Source organism: Gracilinanus agilis, chromosome 3 (genome assembly GCF_016433145.1).
Source record: "Gracilinanus agilis isolate LMUSP501 chromosome 3, AgileGrace, whole genome shotgun sequence".
NCBI lineage: Eukaryota > Metazoa > Chordata > Mammalia > Didelphimorphia > Didelphidae > Gracilinanus > Gracilinanus agilis.
In genome coordinates, this window is record NC_058132.1 from 400,932,532 (window position 1) to 400,954,287 (window position 21,756).

At 35.2% G+C, this 21,756-nt stretch overlaps 1 protein-coding gene across 2 annotated transcripts in view; it reads left to right on the top strand.

Moving 5' to 3' along the window:
• The window catches only part of USP9X (ubiquitin specific peptidase 9 X-linked), a 167,238-nt gene that overhangs the window by 17,940 nt on the left and 127,542 nt on the right, over positions 1–21,756 (top strand). For both annotated transcript variants that reach the window (XM_044670172.1, XM_044670171.1), the window contains exons 2-4: positions 3,378–3,523; positions 9,158–9,237; positions 13,048–13,160. In XM_044670172.1, coding sequence (XP_044526107.1) covers positions 3,378–3,523; positions 9,158–9,237; positions 13,048–13,160 — 339 coding nt within the window. The remainder of the gene's footprint in view (positions 1–3,377; positions 3,524–9,157; positions 9,238–13,047; positions 13,161–21,756) is intronic.

Consider the following 21,756-nt stretch of genomic DNA (forward strand, 5'->3'; position numbering starts at 1 on the left):
TTATCCCTTCTGACTTTCTCAGTAGGGTTAGATAGAGTTTTTTATCCCAATGGATAATAAAGCGACTCTTCCCTCTCCGGGTTGATTACACTAAGAGTAAGGTTTGATTATTACCTCTTAATGCTCTCTTCCTCTCCTTCTTATAATAGTATTTGTCCCCTCTCCCTCCCATGCCCTCTTTGTGTGTAATAGAATATTCTATTTTCTTATTCACTCATGTTTCTCTTGGTGTTCCCTGCTATTTGCCCCCTCTTTCCCATCCCCCACGCCATCTTAGATTATTTAGTGTTCCATCCTCACCCTGTGAATTATTCTTCTGATTACTATAATAGTGAATGTTATAGTAGTGAATAGAGTTCACTACAGAGAATTATACATAACATTTATCTACATAGGAATACAGATAATTAGATCTCACTGAGGCCCTTAAAAAGGCAAATTTAAAAATTATAAGTTTTCTTTCTTTCCCCTCTGTATCTTATTTACCTTTTCAGGTTTCTCTCGATTTTTGTGGTTCGATGTCAAACTTTCAATTTAGCCCTGGTCTTTTCTGTGCAAATACCTGGAATTCTTCAATTTTGTTGAATGCCCATACTTTCCCCTGGAAATATATAGTCAATTTTGATGGGTAGTTAATCCGTGGTTGCAGGCCCAGCTCTCTTGCCTTTCTGAATATCGTATTCCAAGCCTTACGGTCTTTTAGCGTGGAGGCTGCCAGATCCTGTGTGATCCTAATTGGTGCTCCTTGATATTTGAACTGTCTCTTTCTGGCTTCTTGTAAGATTTTTTCTTTTGCTTGAAAGCTTTTGAATTTGGCAATAATATTTCTAACCGATTTCTTCTCTGGGTCGAATGTAGTGGGTGTTCTATGAATCCTTTCGATGTCTATATTGCCCTCTTGTTGCAGTACTTCAGGGCAATTTTGCTGAATAATTTCTTTTAGTACGGAGTCCAGGTTTCTATTAATTTCTGGTTTTTCTGGAAGACCAATTATTCTCAAATTGTCTCTTCTAGACCGGTTTTCTTGGTCTGTCACTCTCTCATTGAGATATTTCATGTTTCCTTCTATTTTTTCAGTCTTTTGACTTTGTTTTATTTGTTCTTGTTGTCTTGAGAGATCGTTAGCTTCCAATTGCTCGATTCTAGCCTTTAGGGATTGATTTTCGGCCATAATCTTCTGGAATTCCTTTTCAATCTGGTCATTTCTGGTGTTCAATTGCAAGATTTTACCTTTTAAACAGTTATTTTCTTGCCAGATCTCTTCCATTTTCCTCAAAATCTCAGTTTTGAACTCTTCCATAGCTTGTGAGGAGTTTTCCTTATTTGAGGAGGGTTCGGATGCTTGTTTGTTCTCCTCCTCTCTTTGCTCGGTTGTCTGGATTTTCTCTGTGTAAAAGTTGTCGAGTGTTAAGGGCTTCTTTTTCTTGTTGTTATTCTTTCTCTTCTGACTTTCCTGAGGTTGGGTAGCCATCATTAGCCCAGCAGCTTCTCAGGTTTATCCTCGCGCTCAGTGTCTGTCCGCGGTCTATTGGTACCTGAGGTCTGAGATCTGGTTTTTTCCAAGGTCAAGCCCCCTAGTGGACCCCCTTGCTTGATCCTCTGCAGGAGGTTCCTTTACAAGTCTCAGGGCGTTGCTTCCACAGTCGTATACCCGTCTGCACTGGTTCCCCACTCAGGTTTTCAGAGCTTTAGTTCCTGGCTGTGTCTGCCTCCACCCACGCCTCCGCAGTGCCTGGGTTCTGCTCAGCCTGCGCTGTGCGCCCTGGGTCCTGCGCCCGCGCTCAGTTTTCGCCTGCTTTCTTTGGCTTAATGGGGTCCTAAGTCTTGCTGCTCTCAGGAACAGGCCCCGGAGCTGCCAATGACTCGATGGGTGCCCCAAACTTGCTCTATTTCTTTTTAGCTGGCTTCAGAGCTATAGATTTTGTGTGTGGAGGGGGTGGGGGTGGGGCGGTTGCTCAGCCCGCGATTTAGTGAGAGCCCTTTATAGCCTGGAAATGTCTCGATTCCACGTACCTTCCACGCTATGCCCTGTTGTGGGGTTCCTCCGTTCGTCTGGACTTGTTTTTATGTACCCTTGAGGAGTTTTGTGTGTTTCAGTCAGGAGAGGTTAAGAGCTGCTTCTTACTCTGCCGCCATCTTAACCCGGAAGCCCGGAATAGATTTATTTTTAACATCTCAGGTAGCTATAATGTATGTACTAAGACCACCTATATAATAGATATGGCCATTTCTACTTTGTTAACCAGAATATTTGTATAAGTGAAACACCCCATTATTCCACAGTAGTGAATAAATTATAACCCAAAAAAGATCTGTACAAAGTATGTTTAAAGACAGAAGAACCAAAAGCAGGAAGTCATGAGTATAAGTGGTAATAGTGATTGAGGATAACCTCTTGGAAGATATTAGTTGTGAGCCACATCTTTAATCCAAGATGAATAAAAATCAGTAAAGAAGCCATTTGAGAAATTCCTTTATTGAAAAGTGTTTCCTTGAGTTCTAAAATCTCCCTTCCCTTTAGCCTCTCCCAATATATTCCATTTTTAAGGGAGATTCTTACAGCACTTGACACTAAATTAAAAGTGTTTTAACTACTACTAGCTATTTAGCATTTGTTTAGTGCTTAAAGATTTACAAAAGTGCTCATTTGATCTTTCCAACTGTGTTGTGAAGTTGGTGGCACTATTATTATTCCCATTTTACAAGTGAAGAAATAAGCTGAGAGGTTAAATAACTTACCTTGAGTCACACTTACCTTGAGTGTCTGAGGCAGGATTTGAACTTTAGTTCAGCTCAAACTGAGTTCAGATCTTTCACTGTGCCACCTAGCTGCCTCTATTAGGTAATTTCCATATAGCTTTCTTGGCGTCTTTTTAGTTATAATTGAGTGACAATTTAATTAGCAAAACTAACAAAAAAAAAACAACTTTGAGTTTTCCCCCTTTTTTGGATCAAATGTCCTTTATATAGATAGATAAGTGAAATTTTTGTTTGTGGATTATTGTTGAGATACTTAATGGCTTACAAATAGAGAGCAGAGAATTTTTAAGTTGCAGAAGATGCAATTAAGCTCTTAACTACACTAAGCATCTAATTTATTTTTCTTTAAAAAACTATATATCCATAGAGACTTTATGATTTTGTGTAATTAATTTCTATGGAAATGGATTTCATGTTGGGTACTACAGTAGCTAATTTGAGATATGTGTATATATGTCAATATACGTACATGAGAACATACATTATCTGTAATAAACAGATAATACAAGAGAAGTTGAAGGGAATTCATAAACTTCATAATGACATATGGTTTCTTACCAGATGTACTTTGCCTGTGGTCTGTAAACTAAATCTGGAAAATTTCATTTTAAATTAAGACTTCATCGCCTGATTCTTCTAATGAGAACTCCCCAGCAACACCCCCTGATGAACAGGGCCAAGGTGATGCCCCACCCCAGCTTGAAGATGAGGAACCTGCATTTCCCCACACTGACCTGGCAAAGTTGGATGACATGATCAACAGGTTAGTTTCTATTTTTACTTATATGTGGTAGTCTTGAACCTTAGCCTTGTTTCATATAATTTTTTGGCATTCAAGCTTGAGCCAGTTAGTGGTTAATGGGAAAATGTAATGGTGCTGTGACTTGTCCTTCAAGATAGAAATATCAAATGAAGTGGCAGTAAACAATCCTCCTTAACTACCCAGGTGTTGTAGATATCCCAATTAAAAGAACATGGAAGAAATTACTAAAATGTATTTTGCTATAGTTATCTCCAAGAAATACTTCTACCAGGTTTGTTTGTTTTTCTGTATCTCTCTTCTACATAGTTGTCAACTTAGTTTTTGCTTACATTATAATATCTGTGAGGTTTTAATGTAATCTGTACATCATTTTGTTTTTTTAATTAAAGCAAGAAAAGGAGAAAACATATGCATTGCCTTTGCTATTATTGATCCAGATGTGGTCCTGGCCCAGTATTTAAAGTAAAAGGCCTCTCTGTTCAGTGGAAGGTTATTAGTATTTTGTTCCACTTGGCATGATACATGGGATTCTCGAGCTTGTTTGAAAGATTGGGCCTAAATATTGTGCTTGTCTAAAACAGAGCTTTAGTCATCCATAGGGTAGATCCAATACTAATTTCTTAGTCTGAATTTCTAGTCCTCTGGGCTGATTGGGATCTCTAGGCAGGCCTTGGAGCATTTTGTAAAGTATGCTCATCAGAGAGGTGTTAGCCTCAGTATATTCCCTTCTTTTCCAGGAATCATTGTCCTCTCTATACCTGATGCCCCCTCAAGCCTTCTCTTAATTTATGGCACCTCTTTTGTGTAATTTATTCTACTTTGTTCTTTCATTTAGTTGTTGCTTTGGAGAAATAACACTGAAGTCAAGATATTTTTAGGGGAGAGGAGGAAAAAAAACAGTAAAATAGATTGTTTCTTGGCAGGGGGAGTAAAATATAGATTGATAGAGTGATGTACGGTTTTTACCATGTGCTTCCTTTTTTAAATTTTTTTATTATTTATTTATAAGTATTCCCTCCAATTACAATAGCCCATCCATGTCCCCTCCTCCTTGTGTGACTCTTAGCCATTTCTTTCTATAAAATATTTTTAAAGTATCATTACCCAATTTTTGGAAGCCTTCTTTAGTTCCATTAACATTCTATTAATACCAGTGAAGTATTTTGGTTTTCCATCAGTTATCCTTCCCTCTTTACTACATGACCAGTCCATCTTCTTTTCTTATTAGAGATTTCTTCACTGATACCCTTTGCACCACTTGCATGTGAGTCATATGTAACACTATATTGAATCCCAACTGGGTCAAGATTCATCACAAAACTCACTTTCCAAAAGATTTATTCCCTAGTCTTCCCCCCACCCCACTCCCACAAGATGTTTATCTAATGACTGATAGCTATATATTATAAAAAGAATACTTATTTTCAAAATATGAATTTTTGTGTCAGAGAACACCATAGGAATAAAGGCTCTAAGTATGGGCTTAGAGTTGGAAGGGATCTTAAAAGCACTTGAGGACAATTGTCTCATTTTATAGACCAAGAAATCATGGTTAAGAAACTGCCTAAGTCATCTACCAAAGATATATTTTGAATAAGTGTTTAAAACCCTGAGATATTTCTCAAATGTAATTCTTCCTATAATTCAGTTTTGGGACCAGATAAGACATGTTTAATATAAATATATGTTGTCTAATTCTACTGATTATCTAGTTGGTATGTCAATCAGTACACATTTATTAAACACCCACTATGTTCCAAGTACTACTGTACTACAGAGAATTTATAGAAAGGCAAAAGACTGTCCCTCTTGTCTCTCTTTTTAAAAAGAAATCTCCCCAACTACATGTAAAAAAAATTTTCCAATATTTAAAAAAGACTTTTGAGTCTCAAATTCTCTCCTTTCCTCCTCTCTACCCCTCCAACCCTTGGCAAGCACTCTCATATATATTTTACATGTGCAATCATGTAAAACTTTTGCATATTAATCTTTTGTGGAAGGAAACTTAAACAAAAGAAAATTAAGAAAGAAATTCTAGTCTGGATTCAGATTCACGTCAGTTCCTTCTCTGAAAGCAGATGAAAAGTTTTTATCATGAGTTTTTGGGGATTGTTTTGGATCATTATGTTGTTGAGAATAGCTAAGTCATTCACAGTTATTGTACAATTCCTGTTGATGTGTACTATGTTCTTTTGGTTCTATTCATTTCACTCTGCTTCAGTTTGTATAAGTCAGTGGTTCCCAAACTTTTTTGGCCTAAACCCCCGCCTCCTTCCAGAAAAAAATATTTCTTAGCACCCCCTGTCACATACTATCACCGCCCCCTTAGAGTTATTCACCGCCCCCAAATGCACCTGTGGCCATCACCGCCTCCCTGGATTGCTGCAGCACCCACCAGAGGGCAGTGGTGCCCACTTTGGGGATCACTGGTATAAGTCTTTCCAGGTTTTCTGAGCTCATTTTATAGCTTACTCAGCCATTACTTAATTGATGGATATCCCCTCATTTTCTAATTCTTTGCCCCCACAAAAAGAGTGGCTTTAAATATTTTTGTACATGTAGGTTCTTCCCCTTTTTGTGTTTTATCTCTTTGAATTACAAACCTAATAATGGTATTGCTGGGTCAGAGGGTATGTATTGTTTTATAGGACTTTGGGCAAAGGTCACATTACTCTCTAGAATGGTTAAATTAGTTCACAACTCCCCCAGTAGTACATTAGCATCTCAGTTTTCCTGTTCTGTTATAATTGCCAATCTAGGAATGGGAGGCACCTCAGTTATTTTAATTTGCATTTCTCTAATTAAAAGAGATTTAGAGCATTTTAAAATGACTATGGAGAGCTTTAATTACTTCGTCTGAGTGCTCCTGTTCATATCCTTTCACCATTTATCAGTTGGGAAGTGACTTGTATTCATTCAGCTTATTTCTCTATGTATTTAAGAAATTAGGTTTTTATAAAGAGACTTTCAAAAAAAATTGCACCATTATGATTACTGTGTATTACTCTCCATCCTGTTTTCCCATGTGTAGTTTCTGACCACCACCTTCTCCAATTTGCCCTCTTTTCTACTAGCCTCACTCCCCCTTCCTCTCATACTTTTTAGGTAAGATAGGTTTCTATACCCAAATAATTGTTTGCTCTTCCCTCATTGAGCACCTTCACCTTGAGCAAGATTCACCTTACTAATGAGAGTAAGGCTCATGTGCCCCCCTCCTCACTTACCCCATCATCCCCTCCACTGTAAAAGCTCCCTCATTCCTCTTTTATATATGATAATTTACCCCATTCTATTTTTTTCCTTCCCCCTTCTCTCAATGCATTCTTCTTTATCATGCCTTAATTTTATTTTTTTTAACATCATCCCATCATATTCAACTCACACATCTTGTCCTTCTTTCCAACTGCCCTAATAATGATAAAGTTCTTAGGAGTTATAAGAATCATCTTCCCATGTTTACATCTTCCCAACTTTTTACATACAATTTAAATGTATTGAATGCCTTTTGATTTCTCTTATCTTTCCATGCTTCTCTTAAATTTTGTATTTGAGAGTCAGATTTTTCCATAGAGCTCTTATCTTTTAATCTGGAATTTTTGAAAATCTATTAAATATCCCCTTTTTTCCTCTGAAGAATTTTATGTTCTGTTTTACTGGGTAAATGATTCTTATTTGAAGTCCTAGCTCCTTTGCCTCATAGAATATCATATTCTAGGCTCTCTGGTCCTTTAATGTAAAAGCTGCTAAATCTTGTGTTTTTTGACTCACTCCACAATATTCTGTCTGAATTATTTCTTTGTAGATGTTTGCAGTATTTTCTCCTTGACCTGGGAGTTCTGGAATTTGGCTATAATATTCCTTGGGATTTCTTTCAGAAAGTGACTGGTGGCTTCTTCCAATTTATATTTTACCCTCTGGTTCTAAAATGTCACGGCAGTTTTCCTTAATTTCTTGAAAGATGATGTCTAAACTCGTTTGTGGTTTTTTTTTTGTTGTTGTTGTTGTTGTTGTTGTTTAATAGTCCAATCTTTCCTGAATTTATTTTCCATGTCATTTGTTTTGCCAGTGAGACGCTTCACATTTTCTTCTATTTTTTCATTCTTTTGACTAGTATTATTTCTTGTTGATTGTTAAACTATTTTGAGACCACAAAGCTAGTAGTAAGTGACAGATATGTGACACAGGTCCATCTCTCCTGATTTTGAGTCTAGGAATCTCTTCAGTATCCCAGATGGTCTTTGTGGGATGGAGCACCTAGATGCTCAAGCTGTGTGACTGTTGGGAATGTGGCAGGTTCATCTGGATCATGTAGTCTAAATTACTAGTTAGTTGGTTATCTGGTTGTTTTCTTTCATATTCAAATAGGACCAAAATGACATCATTGGTGATATCTTTTATCTCAGACATAAATTGGTTTTATATGAGTCATTGACCTTACTTTCTCTTCCAAAGTCATTGAAAACTAGTGATAAGGCAAGAGTCAAGGTGACTGGTGATGGCTTAGGATAGTGATAGGCAAACTACGGCCAGCAGGCCAGATGTGGCCCCCTGAAATGTTCTATCTGGCTGTGCAATATTATTCCTAATCTGACCACTACAATGAAACTTCAAAAGAGTTGCCTTAGAAACAGACTGACAGATTAGCATTTCCTTTCCTTTGGCCCCCTCTTTAAAAAGTTTGCCCATCACTGGATTAGGATATAGTGGACGACAATTTTTTGATACCTGGCTAAGCACTAAGCACTCCACAGAGCCTGCTTCCACTGCCTATGGCCATTGGAACAAGTTGATCTCATTCACCCCTTCTGCTGGAAAAAATCTTCACATACCTATGGCAGACAACCCTCTAATTTACTCAAGGAAGGCCTGTCAGTTTTGCCCTCAGCCTAGTTACTGAGATGGTTTATTGGGATATAGCCACTGTGCCTCTTACAGATTCTTAGAGCCACAGATGAGAGATGGGTGGCAAGTGGGCGACAAAGAAGAAAAGCAGCCCTGAAAAGGATTTGGCAGGGCCTGTCACCAAAGGTTTACTAGTCTTCCCTGAAGACTCCATACACCTCAAAGAAATTACTAATTCTATAGTACCTTTAAAGTCAAGAATGTACCCCCATTGGGAAGCAAGAGTGATAGCTGCCTTTTTGAGAAAGAGTTGGTGCCCACTGCATATTAATACAGAATTTTATATATATATATATGTATATATATATATTTGGAATGCAGCTCATTATCTGTATTTCACCCCTACTTTTAGTAATGATGTTTCTAACAAATATCTTTTTCAGTAGTAGGAATATTGCTATTTCTGAACTTGTAGCTAAATTCTCTTTGTATTTTTTAGCAAAAAGTCAACCATTTAACTGATATTTTATCATTCCAAAGCCATTTGAATGTCATGTTAATCTTGTTAAAGCAGAATATAATATGCCCTTCCTCTATTATTATCAGTGTATTTTGCTTTATGGCTTAGAGAACTAGGTGAATACAGTAGATTTCCTTGGCTACCATAGAATGTGGTTTAATGGATTGGTAAATTTTTCAATTACATTCTAATGTGAATAAGTTATAATTGGTTGATTCTTTATAGGCCCTTTTCACTATTAACCAGTAAAATCCTTTTGTTACAACCCTCAGGCCCCGATGGGTGGTTCCAGTTTTGCCAAAAGGGGAATTAGAAGTTCTTTTAGAAGCTGCTATTGATCTTAGTAAAAAAGGTGAGTTATCATTATATCAGTACTTAGTAAAATGTGTACCATTAAAATGTCTAGGACCTTGAAGACTTTGATTTTTCTTTATAATGCTTTTTCCTAATGAGATATGAAACTGTACCTTCTTAGATTCTTAAGCAATAAGCGAATATAACAGCAAGTATCTTTTAAAAATTAGGAGCACTAAATTTGTGTGTCTTTTGTTATTTTATTTTTAATATGATCTCATTCATCATTTTCTCCTCTCCCTCTCCAAATCAATTTCTACTATTTCTGTGATAGAATTGTTTATTTTATTCATCTGGAAACTTTATACATGAAAAATTGATTGAGAATTATACCAAAACTACCAAAAGTTCCAATAAATCAAATATTTAAAATTTTAGCTTTTTCCCTTATTTATAAAATAGCTGAATTATTGATATTTTGAGACATTTTTATAATAAAAAAATTAACATGGTTTCATTGATGCTCATATCTACTAATCCCCATTTCTTTGTTTTGATTCATGTTAATGTACTACTTCAAAAACTTGGTAATTTTTAAAAAGTTTTTTAAAAGGTTCTGGTAGAAGAGGCCCTTCATAAAATGAAGGAAGTAAATCCAGAAATGAAATGTAGCCAATATTTTGTATGTTATTTAAAAGGACAGCTTAATAACTCTTAAACTTACCACATGGGTCTACTTTGAAGTAGAATTGAAATTTCTTGGATTGAGAAATAATGTTTTGTATATTTTTTAAAGAATTATGCTAAAATAATGGGCATTAGCAATGTCCCTACATGCATAGAATTAAGTATATATAAATTTGTTGTCGATTAAGTTATTTTTGTCATGTCTGACTTGGTGATTCCATTTGGATTTTTCTTAGCAAAAATACTGGAGTGGTTTGTCATTTCTTTCTCCAGTTCATTTTACAGATGAAGAAACTGAGCCAAACAGGGTTAAGTGATTTTCCCAGAGTCAAACAGTTAGGAAGTGTCTGAGGCCAAATTTGAACAGAGGCCTTCTGCCCTATCTACTTCACTACCTAGCTGCCCTATACTAGAGAAATAGTATGTTCAAATAAAATATTGTGCAGATGGCCTCATTATTTTTCATCTTTTAGCATCTGGTTTATTTAAGGTTGTTGTTCTTTGGAGTAATATACTGCTCTCCATTGCCATTTAAAAAAAATTGTAATAACTGACACAACTGTACAACAAAAAACAGAACAGAGAAATCAGTAGAGGAGAAGTATAGTTGGACATTAACAAAACTGGATTTATGTTAACATTTTTGCTACGTAGTAGCATTTCAACTATTTAGTAAGATATTACTTATATATACATAATTTAAAGGAAATTGTCAAGAAACTTGGCTTTCGTTAGGCAATTTCTGCTGGAGTAAATTGTCAAACTGACTGCTACTGATATAAAAACTGTTTTATCATGTTAGAGTCTGTGTGCCTTAGTGGATCTTTCTCTGTCCTTGGAATTGGGGAAATCAGTTGAGTTCTGCCTCCACCCCATAATGGTTGTGTGACTGGGAAAGTTGCTTAACTTTTCGTTGTCTATAGACTGTACTCTCAAAAACTATAAATTGCAAAGAAGATGCTAGTTTGTGTTGATGGAGAAGGAGTTTCCTATGCCAGTGAAATCATAGGAATAGTCAAAAGAAAATCATGATAAAACCTGATTTACTCTATCAAACAATCTCCAACTTAACATAAGGTTGTATTCACTTGTACTTTTCTCTAATACTTGATGACATGAATAAATGGCTTTTTTTTTTAAACCCTTGTACTTCCGTGTATTGTCTCATAGGTAGAAGATTGGTAAGGGTGGGCAATGGGGGTCAAGTGACTTGCCCAGGGTCACACAGCTGGGAAGTGGCTGAGGCTGGGTTTGAACCTAGGACCTCCTGTCTCTAGACCTGACTCTCACTTCACTGAGCTTCCCAGCTGCCCCGAATAAATGGCTTTTGATACTCCTCTAAAAGCCAAAATATCTATTTTGCTATAGGGAATAATGTTGTATGTTGTTTTTAGGCTTTTATGGTAGCCCAAAAATTCCACTTATTCAAACCATTATGCACCTGAAGGTGTTGTACAGGATATAATAGCAGTAGATAAATCATCATTTTAATTTGCTTATATTGCAAAATATGGGTTTTTTTTTATCCTATACTTGTAGTATAGGGGGATCTAGGGACTCATCTTCCTTGTCCACCATAGGAATAAAAAATAAGATGTCCTCAGATCCCCAGACCTAAGTTGGTGTTGGTAGTGATTCTCCTGGTTTAGCATGACTGCTAAGGAGGGAAATAGAGGAGACCTTATTCTTCAGAGCTCATGGGAGTTTAGGCCAACTTGTCTGAACAAACATTTGTAGTTATTTTAATTTTATCCAGTCTCCCTAATTATTGCTCCTTATATGTGGCAACCATCTTGGCTTCTTCTGTCTTTATATTTGTGCCAGTGCCAGGAACGTGGTGTAGGTATTTAGTAAATGCATCTTAAATGAATGAAGTGTTGACTTTTCCAACTTCTCCAAGGATATGCCCACCTACACTCCTTTTTATGAAATAATATGGTACCTTTTCCCTTCTCCTGGGATTAGAGGAGCCACCCTTTAGATCTGTCCCCTGTTTGCCAGATGTGTGGCATTTAGCCAGCTTAGACTTTTTCATCTATGAAATGAGCTTCTAAAGTAGCTGCTGCAACTGCTTTCATCAGTTGCTTTTGACCAAGCTTACTGCAAACAACAGATATAAAATCTTCTTAGATAACTAAGGATTCTCTCCTTCACCTTACTCCTTGTTTCCTTTACTTCTTTTAACTGCTAGTAAATGAAGGGGGGGAAATCCCAAATAATAAAAAGATTCCCAAAGGAAAGATAGTTATATATTGGAAATAGGTACTAAAGTAGTTCAAATACAGCAGGGTTATTTGAGAGGAAAATCACACACTACTTATCCTGGACTAGAAGCTATGTTCGCAATATCAAGTTTTGGGTTCAAGATCAGAAGGAAGCTAGGGGGAAATGAGCTAACACAGATATTGGGGGTACTCTGATTGAAAAGTAATAAGGAGGGGGAAGCTAGGTGGCTCAGTGGATTGAAAGCCAGTCCCAGAGACAGGAGGTCCTGGGTTCAAACCTGGCCTCAGACACTTCCTAGCTGTGCAAGACTGGGCAAGTCACTTAACTCTGCTCTTAACACTTAACTACTTCTGCCTTGGAACCAATACACAGTATTGATTCTAAGATGGAAGGTAAGGGTTAAAAAGAAAAGCAATAAGGACTAGAAGGTATCTAATTTTTTCCTCATCACAACTTTTCCCACCACAGCCAGAATTACTAAATCATACATGATCTTCCGCTGATCCCAGGGTAAAGGGAAAGGCTGTGATTTTTCTGGTGGCAAGTTCTAGGTATTATATGGACTCAGTAAGAGAAAAGATGACAAAATCTAAAACAGGGTGGGAAATTGGGTAGTTCTTACATCAATCACTGGTCATGTCTTTGTTTTTATAAATGAACGCTTACAGATATGAATTTATTTTTAAAAATTCATTGAGAATAAAATGATTAAGTTAAATGTTGATCTCTCCACACTTTAAAAACATCAAGCAGTCGTTTTGCCTTTTAATTTTAATGTTTTGAGAAATTTTTGTAATGTAATTGGTGGTGGTTTTTTTGATTCATTGAACTACTGATTTATTAACTACTTGATTTGTTAACCACCTGAATGATTATAGTTCAGGTCAATAATAAGCATAGGCAATGCTATTATTATTTTATAAATAAAACTTTATATTTCTTTTCTTACTTATAGGTCTTGATGTTAAAAGTGAAGCATGTCAACGTTTTTTTCGAGATGGGCTAACAATATCTTTCACTAAAATCCTTACGGATGAGGCAGTGAGTGGCTGGAAGTTTGAAATTCATGTGAGTTTTGCATTTAGTCTGTGAAAACTATATAAACGTAATGGCAATTATTTTTGTTTATAATTTTGAGATAATCTATAGAAATAGCAATGTATGGAAGATCTGGCATTAAAATTTGTTTGTTAGCTTTGAACTCTATTATCTTCTGCTTTATGGATTCATTATCTAATCAGTTCCCTGGAATATCTTACCCCTCTCCTACCATTCTGTTTCTGCTAATCTTTCATCCTGGGTGAGGGACCTATCAAATTTCTCTGTTCCTAGACTCCCAGAAAAAGTAATGAAATAGTCCACTGTGACTTGCCTGTTCTGCTACTTGTCAACACTGTTCTGATCTTAATGACTATCAGTCTTATGTTCCACAGGGACTTTTCATACCTCTTCCTCTCACATGAGATCTTCAATATATATATATATAAAGTAGCAGATATTTTAGCATCCTTCTTTACAGTTAGAAAATTGAGATCATCAAAGCCCAGAAATTACCTCCTCTTCCCTGAAACTTCTTAAAATTTTATAGCAGGGGTTGGCAACGTATGGCTCTTTCTGCAGGAGCCATAAAGTCAGTTTTTTTTCAGGCGCTATTACACAGTGAGCACTGTACAGCTCTCACGAAATTACATTTTTAAAAATGTGGCATTTATGGCTCTCACGGCCAAAAAGGTTGCCGACCCCTGCTTTATAGGATCATCACTCCTGAAAAGGGTATCTTCTTATCTTTCTGTTCCAAAGAAAGAAATATATCCCTACTCCTTTCCAATAGCAATCCCTACTGTACCCTTTATCCTATACTCTTCTTATTTTCTGGGGCCCTTCCTATGTCTTATCTCCTATACACTTTCAAACTCTCCATCTCCATCAGCTCCTTCTGAGTTTCCTATGAATATAGTTTTGTTCTTTGCTCATTTTTTTTGTTCTTTATTAAAATATAGTATGATAGATATGTAGGGAACAGGGGACATCCTTGCCCAAAGGCAAGAGACCTTATGCTTCTAACTTTATATTTGGAGGCAGCATGGTATGTTAAATAGATTTTCTTCAAGTAACTCCTTATCTGTTAAAGTTAATAATAAAATCAATTATTTGCAGTCCTTTTTTTGCAAATGTAGGAACTAAGGCTGACAGATTATAACTTGATCAAGGTCATATCAGTAGCCCAAATTTGATTCAAAATGAGGATATTTAAACCTAGGGTGCTTGACTCCAAACCAGGTGCTATTGATGCTGTTTGCACTGTAGTATGCTGCCTCTCCTGAGGCAGCTGGTAATGCAGTCAGTAGAGCTCTGGGCCTAGATTCAGAAAGACCTGAATTCACATCTAGCTTCAAACACTTAGTTCTGTGACCCTGGGTAAAATGACCTAACTTTTCTGTAGCTCAGTTTTTTGAGTTGTGAAAAGGAGATAATATCTCCCTCTCCGAGTTGTTATAAGGAGCAAATGAGGTAATAATTGTAAAGCACTTAGCACAGTGCCTGACACAAATCGGCACTTCTCTTTTCTTCCCTTCTTCCTAATGTGATCTCTTACTGATCTCTTTTGGATTACAAACTTAAGTTAATGAAAAGACCATACTAATAAAAATCACAAATCCTTCCTGTATTGCCACCTAGGGTGGTATAAGGGATAGAATGCCAAACTGGATGTCAGAAAGATAGAAGTTCAAATTATGCCTCATACTTGCTAGTGATAATGTACCTGTCAAATCATTTAACCTCTCTAAACCTCAGTTTCCTCATTTATAAAATAGGGGATAATAATGTTAACTCTAAAGAGTTACTGTGAAGGTCAGATATGAATATATGTGATACACCTTTGAGACACTGTTTGCATATTGTTTATGCATAAAATTTTAGCTATCCTTCCTTACTTGATGCCTTGAAGCACTACAAATTGCTAGCTGTTTGCATATTATATATAACCTTTTCCCTAAGATTCTGCCTGTCCTTCTGACTTTACTGAAGTGATGCCACAAAATATATGCCTACTCTGCAATTTTAGAATTTTTACGATTTTTAAAATTTTCTCTTATCAATGATATCCATTTAATTCGGCCCTATTAATTCATTTCCTAATGTATCACTTCTTTTATTGTCTTTTCTTAGTGCTCTCACCATAATACAGGCTTACATTCTGCTTTGTCAACTAATTACTAAATCTTTTACCTCTTCTTCCAAATTTGCTTTTGTTTTACTCCTAGGATGTACTTATGATCTTCATACATCTTTTATCATTATGTCAATGAGAAATTTTTAGTAGATCCTTACCAAATACTAAATTGAGACTTCTTTGTCTAGCTTTCAATGTCTCTACATTGTCTAGCCATGCTGTTTTTTCAGACTTATTCTATACTACTCACATACTCTGTGCTTCAACCTGAACTAGCCTATTAGTAAAATATTCTTTATGCTTTCCTAGTCATTTGTTTGGTAAGACTATCTATCTGTCATGCCTGTAGTTTCCTTCCTCCTCCTCTCAATCTTAGAATACCTTTCCAGCCCCATTCAAATGCTAGCTCTTCTAGGTAACCTTAATATTTGATAATAAAATATTTACCTTATTCTTAACATAGCACTTTGTTTTTGCTTCTTCTATAGTGATTATATGTTTTATTGTAGTTATTTGTATTAAAAGGATAAGGTTTGTGTTATATCTAAACTTTGTGTATACCAAGCCTGGCATATTTGGTGTTCAGTAAGTGTTTATTGAATTGAACTAAAAGTAATCTCTATTTTTGATACGGGTCAATTTCAGTAGACATTTATCACCCAGGATGTAAAGGACTTAAAAAGTCCTTATGAAAGAAAAAGACATATCCTGTGCCCTAAAGAAGTTTACGATCTTGTATGAGTTGATAAATAACTAAAATTAATTAGGCAAGAAGGTAACTATCCCCAAAGAATAATACTTCCATGTATTTGAAATTGGTATAAAATACCATTATCTCTTTGCTGAACACATTTAAGACTATAGATTTATGAATGTAATCTTCAGAAGTAACCCTCTGCCACTTCATTCATGCCCTCTCACTTTTCACACCTGCATTATCCTTGCCATCCACCTTCTTCCTTGAAGGAAACCATGGAATATACCCATTGGGTATATTGCAATTGAGTGTGCTGTAATCTCAACTGGACCTTCCTTGCTGCACTGCACACCTTTTATGTCAGCCTAATTGACTGTCCTCAGTGAAGCCCTGTGACCCTTTGAACTTCTTGTGTCTCCTGCACTACTTCTTTCTCAGCAGATTACCTTCCTGCCATCTGAGCACATCTGTTACAAATTTTTTTTATTTACCCTACTTTCTATCTTATGGCCTTTATAATCTTCCCCCTTCTCTCCTTCAATTCAGGCTCTTAGAATTGTGTGACACTTTTCCTTTCCAATGCCAATTCCTTTACTTATCTTCACTTCCCCTTCCACATTGCTATAATTCCTCAGTGGCTCTTCCCACCTTCTACTAAGATGTGTGTAACAAAGTTTTTTGAGTTCTCTGATGCCATAATTTATTACTTCACTAATCATAATTCTGAGGTCTTTATTTTACTGTGATTATAGTGTAGATTATTCATCTGGTTCTTGTTATTTCAATCAGCAACAGTTTATTTAAACTTGTCTATGCTTGGAATTCTTCATATTCACAGTTTCTGGTGGCTAATTAAAATTTCCCTTCCATTGACTGATATACCACAATAAGTGCAGTTATTCCTCCTTATATTATCTCTCATGTATATCTAAAATAGTACATAAGGAAGGATATATATATATCTCTAAAACACTTTTCATTTTAAAAAAAGAAAAGATGTAAAGGAATTGAGTATATATCCCAGAAATCTAAAAAATGAAGAAATTAACATGAGCAAAAATAAAATTTCTGGAAAGTAAAAGAAGAAAACTTGATAAAAACTAGAATCTTATTTTAGAAAAATAAAATCATGAAATAACTTGATATATGAAGAAAGGAAATCCATCACCAATCAAAAGTGAAAAGGAGGAATTCACAAAGGATAAGGACTAAAATAAAAGAAATTCACAAAAAGTATTTTGCTCAAATATTTGTCAACAAAATGACAACTGGATCAATATTTACAAAAATATGAATGACTGAATAACAGTACAAAAAGGGAAATAATTTAACAATCCAAGTGAACAAACAAAGTAATTTCACCAAAGGAAAATAAAAACCCAGGTAGAATTTTAAATTGACTATCCCTTAAAGAAAAATGAACTTCTGCATAACATAAGTTGTTGGCAAAAAATAGAGATAGAAGATGTTTTCTCAAACTTCTCTTGAGATATATATGAGCCTAATATAGCCAAACAAAAGAGAAAATAGAAAATCAGAATAATAACATTTCTAAATACTGGTACCAAAAATTGGAGTAAAATATCAACAAATATATAGCAATGCATTCTAAAGATTATTGTGACTAGGTTAGATTTATTTACTTATTCAAACATTCAATTCATGCAAACTTTTACAAAGAAATATCTACTTCAAAGGTATAAAGCAAATATACAAACAACTTAGTCCAGTAACTAGATAGGCAGTCAAGTTCAATTTGAATGCTAAAGAATAATTAGAGCATTTGATAGGAGCAGACTAGTAATTCCAGTTTTCTCACATTAAATTTACTATTCGTACTTATATAGAACTCAATAATATATCAGTAAGCCAATGCTTATACATAAAATTAAATAATACAAAAAGATATCAAAGAATCAACATGAAATTTGCAGAGTTACACAAATGGAATCGATTTATGGTTTTATATGATATTATAATTGATTTATGTAGGGGAAAATGTACTATACATTTGTCACCTAAAACTTTTTCCGCCAATTTCTCTAGAATCTCATAGTTTAAATGCTGGGCCTAGAATCTTCTAGGGATCCACAAAAAAAGCAAAGAACTCGTTTTTTATCCCAGATAAGGCCCCACATTTAAAACTAGCCACTATACTAGTTTTATTTGAAGGTTAGATCTGTTTCATTTCAGCTCTCCCTCTGTTACCCCTAAGGGTACTAGGAGACGTCTTGGGTCACTGCAAATGGCTTCTCCTTCCCCCGCCCCCAAACTAATAGAATTTCCTCCTCATGTGTAGAAGGGATTTCCCTGCACCCTGGTTTCATTTGGCTTTGACAAAGAAATGCTTCCAAAGTATAAAATAAATATATAAATAGTTTAATTCTGTCCTATAGAGCACAGTCCTGATTTTAAGTCCAAACCCTCCCTCAGGCTTCAGTCCAGGTACCCATTCATTTTAGGGCTTCCCTGCCTGGCTAGCTGATTACAACATGCTCCCTGTTATCCCATTTCCTTTTTTTACCATGGCTTCAACTCCTGGGTTATCCACCTGGTAATGGGATGTGGGAGTAGGTGCAGAGAAGCACGATACCTCCATGTTAGGCCATCTTAATGTCCTGTAAAGGTGCCATTAATTACTTCGCCCGGTATCAGAGTTTGATTCTCCAGCATGGGTGTATTTTTTATTAATAGTTTTTCCTTGTCTCAAATTCAAAACAGTTTTCTTGTGATCTCTGGGGAAGAATAAGTAATTTCCATTCACTTACTTCTCCAGTATCATACAGTTAAATCTCAAAAGAGCCAATGTTGTATAACCATGTATACGTTCTCACACTTAAAAAAGAATATCACAATTCATTTTTCTCATCTGTAAAATGAAGGAGGGTAAACTAGATAAAGTCTAAAATCTGTAATTTATGATATGATGGTTTACTTAGGAAACTAGAAATTCAATTTTATGATTAATCTAAATTGGTAATTTGAATAAAGTTGCAAGATATAAAAAAAACCCCAGGCTTTTCAAAAGAACTTGAAGAGAGGGGTGGGAATCTCTTCAAAGTAACTATAAAATGCATGCAAATATTTGGGAGGTGATCGTACAACACTTCAGTCAATAAAATCATAGTACAGTTTATAAAAATAAAAGAAAATTTACATATTTGGAGAAATTTATTATCCATTTTTTTGCCATACTAATATAATAGAAGGAAAGCACCTAAATTTGCTTAAAAGTTCTGCCATTCCAGTAAAATTTCTCAAGATACTTTATACAACTAGACAGAGTAATAATGTTTATTTTGAAGATCAAAGATCAAGAATCTCAATGGGAATTATTTTTTTTTTAAAAATTAGGAATGAAGGAGAATGAAAGAAAAATCTGCTTTAGCAGATTTCCTACTATTCTACAAAGCATTAATCATTTTCCAATATATTTTATACTGGTGGAAAATAAAATAGAAAAGTTAGTACATAAGCAAAACAATAAAAAGTCAAATTATCATTTCTAAGAGAATGTGATGAGAGACTAAAGTTTTGCCGGATTCTATGTAAACTCTTTACTGCATTTCTGTGAACATTTTTTAGACCTCCCAGACTAGTAAATCTGTTGAAGAAAACATGATTAGTCTGATAGGATCTGACCTCCATGAACCTATGCTGATCACTTCTGATTATTACCTCCTTTTCCAAATATTGACTGAACATCTCTTTAATTCTGTATTTGAAATCAAACATACTAATCTATAGTTAGCAAAGTGCATTCTCTTCTTTTTGGAAATCTGAACTGCATTTCTCTAGATCAGTCATTTTGATCTCCAATCATATGCATTATTTCAGTCCTCTTAGATATAATTCTGTGTCAAGTGAGTAGAATTCATCAAGGGCATCTCTCATACCATCTCTTTACTTATTTTGGATAGAACTCTTTGTTCTATACTTTCCTGGTAGAGAAAGAAGCCAAATAAAAATTGAGCAACTCTTCCCAATTGATCACAAACATCCCAAGCAGGGGCCCTCTTCCTTCCTTGAACTTTATCTTTTTAAAAAAAAAATTAGTTCTACATTGCTTAGCTTTTCTTCTGCACTTCCCTCTATTCTTTGTCTTGGCACTCCTAAAACTTTTTTTTTATAGAACCATGCTATCCTTTTAATTTTCCATAACTTGTGTTTCATCATGTGTATGTTGACATCTAATGCTTGTGAGTTATTTATGCATCAATATATTTTTAGCAAACTTCCATTTCTTTCTAATTCAAATTTGTGTCTTCAGAAGTTCATTCTCAAGACCTTTAGATCTGTTCTGGGCTGACTTGACCTATAGAATTTTTTTCTATTTTCCTCAGAATTATATCAAAAAAAATTTCTGAAATCCTCAGTTCATACCTGACTATGCCCAACTTTCTCCCCTTCTATGACAAATTTTGAGAAATCCACTCCTTACCTCTATCCTTCCTGAAGAATCTCATCATTTTTATCTTAACATCCAATTTCTTCATATTGGTGAAAACCTACCTTTTGAAAGATGAAATTATCCTTAATGCTATTAAAGAAATTAATTTGCTTCTTTGCTTTTGAAAAATATGTCCAGTGTGAGATGTCTACAGAATTGAAACTGTGACTCCCCATTCCCTTTTCCCTACTCTTCCCCCAACATCACTACCAAATTTTGCATTTTTTTGTCAGCTTTGTGATCTCTTTCCCAACCATATTTTTTTCTAAGTTTTTGGTACTCAAATACTCTCACTTTGCTTGCTCCTCCCTCTAGTTCTTGGGCTTCTTCCTGAACACTCTCCTCCCCATCTCCTTTAACTATGTTTTTTTTTTCTTTTGAATTAAGGTCTGATTATCTTTAGGTATAGAATAATCATGAATCCTCCCACCATGTCTCAAGGACATCTTTCTCATCCCCCAATCCATTTGATTTCATTAGTAGTAATGATTCTTCCATTGAAGGAGCCCTACTTTTCTCTCTTTTTCTTTATGTAGGTCAGTAAGTAATCTCTACAAAAGAATCTTAAAGAGTTGCTTAGGGCACATAAAATTTAGGCAACTTTTACAGGGAGGGATTTGTTCAATTACAAGTGGGATTTGAACCCAGGTTTTTCCTCACTCTAAGGCTAGCTTTCTACCATACCCCATTGCCTTTCTACAAATACCTAGAGGTCAAATTTTTCTCCTTGTTATTAAAATCTCTAGTTTATCTTGCTTGTTTGCTTATTTTTTTTGTATTTAGACGGTGGGAAAATGGATTTCGCTACTCATCTTTTTTTGGATTTTGTTGCCTATCAAAGTAATTCAACTGCTGTTCTTTCTATACTGTTGCTTCTTTCTGTATTATCTAACTGTGGTTATATGGATGCAGTTTTCACTTTCTTCTGCTCAAAGCCCTTGTAATTAGATATATAAGGCTACGAGTAAATAGTTTTTTCTCATTTCTAAAAGTTCTTTCAATTTTTTTTATATAATTTTCCTTTCTGACTACATCTCTTTCTTCTTTGTCAACTACTTAATTATCTCTTATAACAAAAAGAGAAGGGGGAAAAGAAAACAAGTCACAGAAACTATGCAACACATTAAATTTAATGATTATAATGGTGTGTTTCATACCCCAAATTCTCCATCTCTCCCTTGTAGGGAGACAATGTGCATATTATTTATATATTGCATATATAATCATCGCATATATTGATTTCCTTTACTCTTTACCAGTTCATAAATTTCCCCCATATTTCTCTTCATTTATTACAAATACAGTAATAATATATTATGTCTACATTCCAAAATTTGTTCAG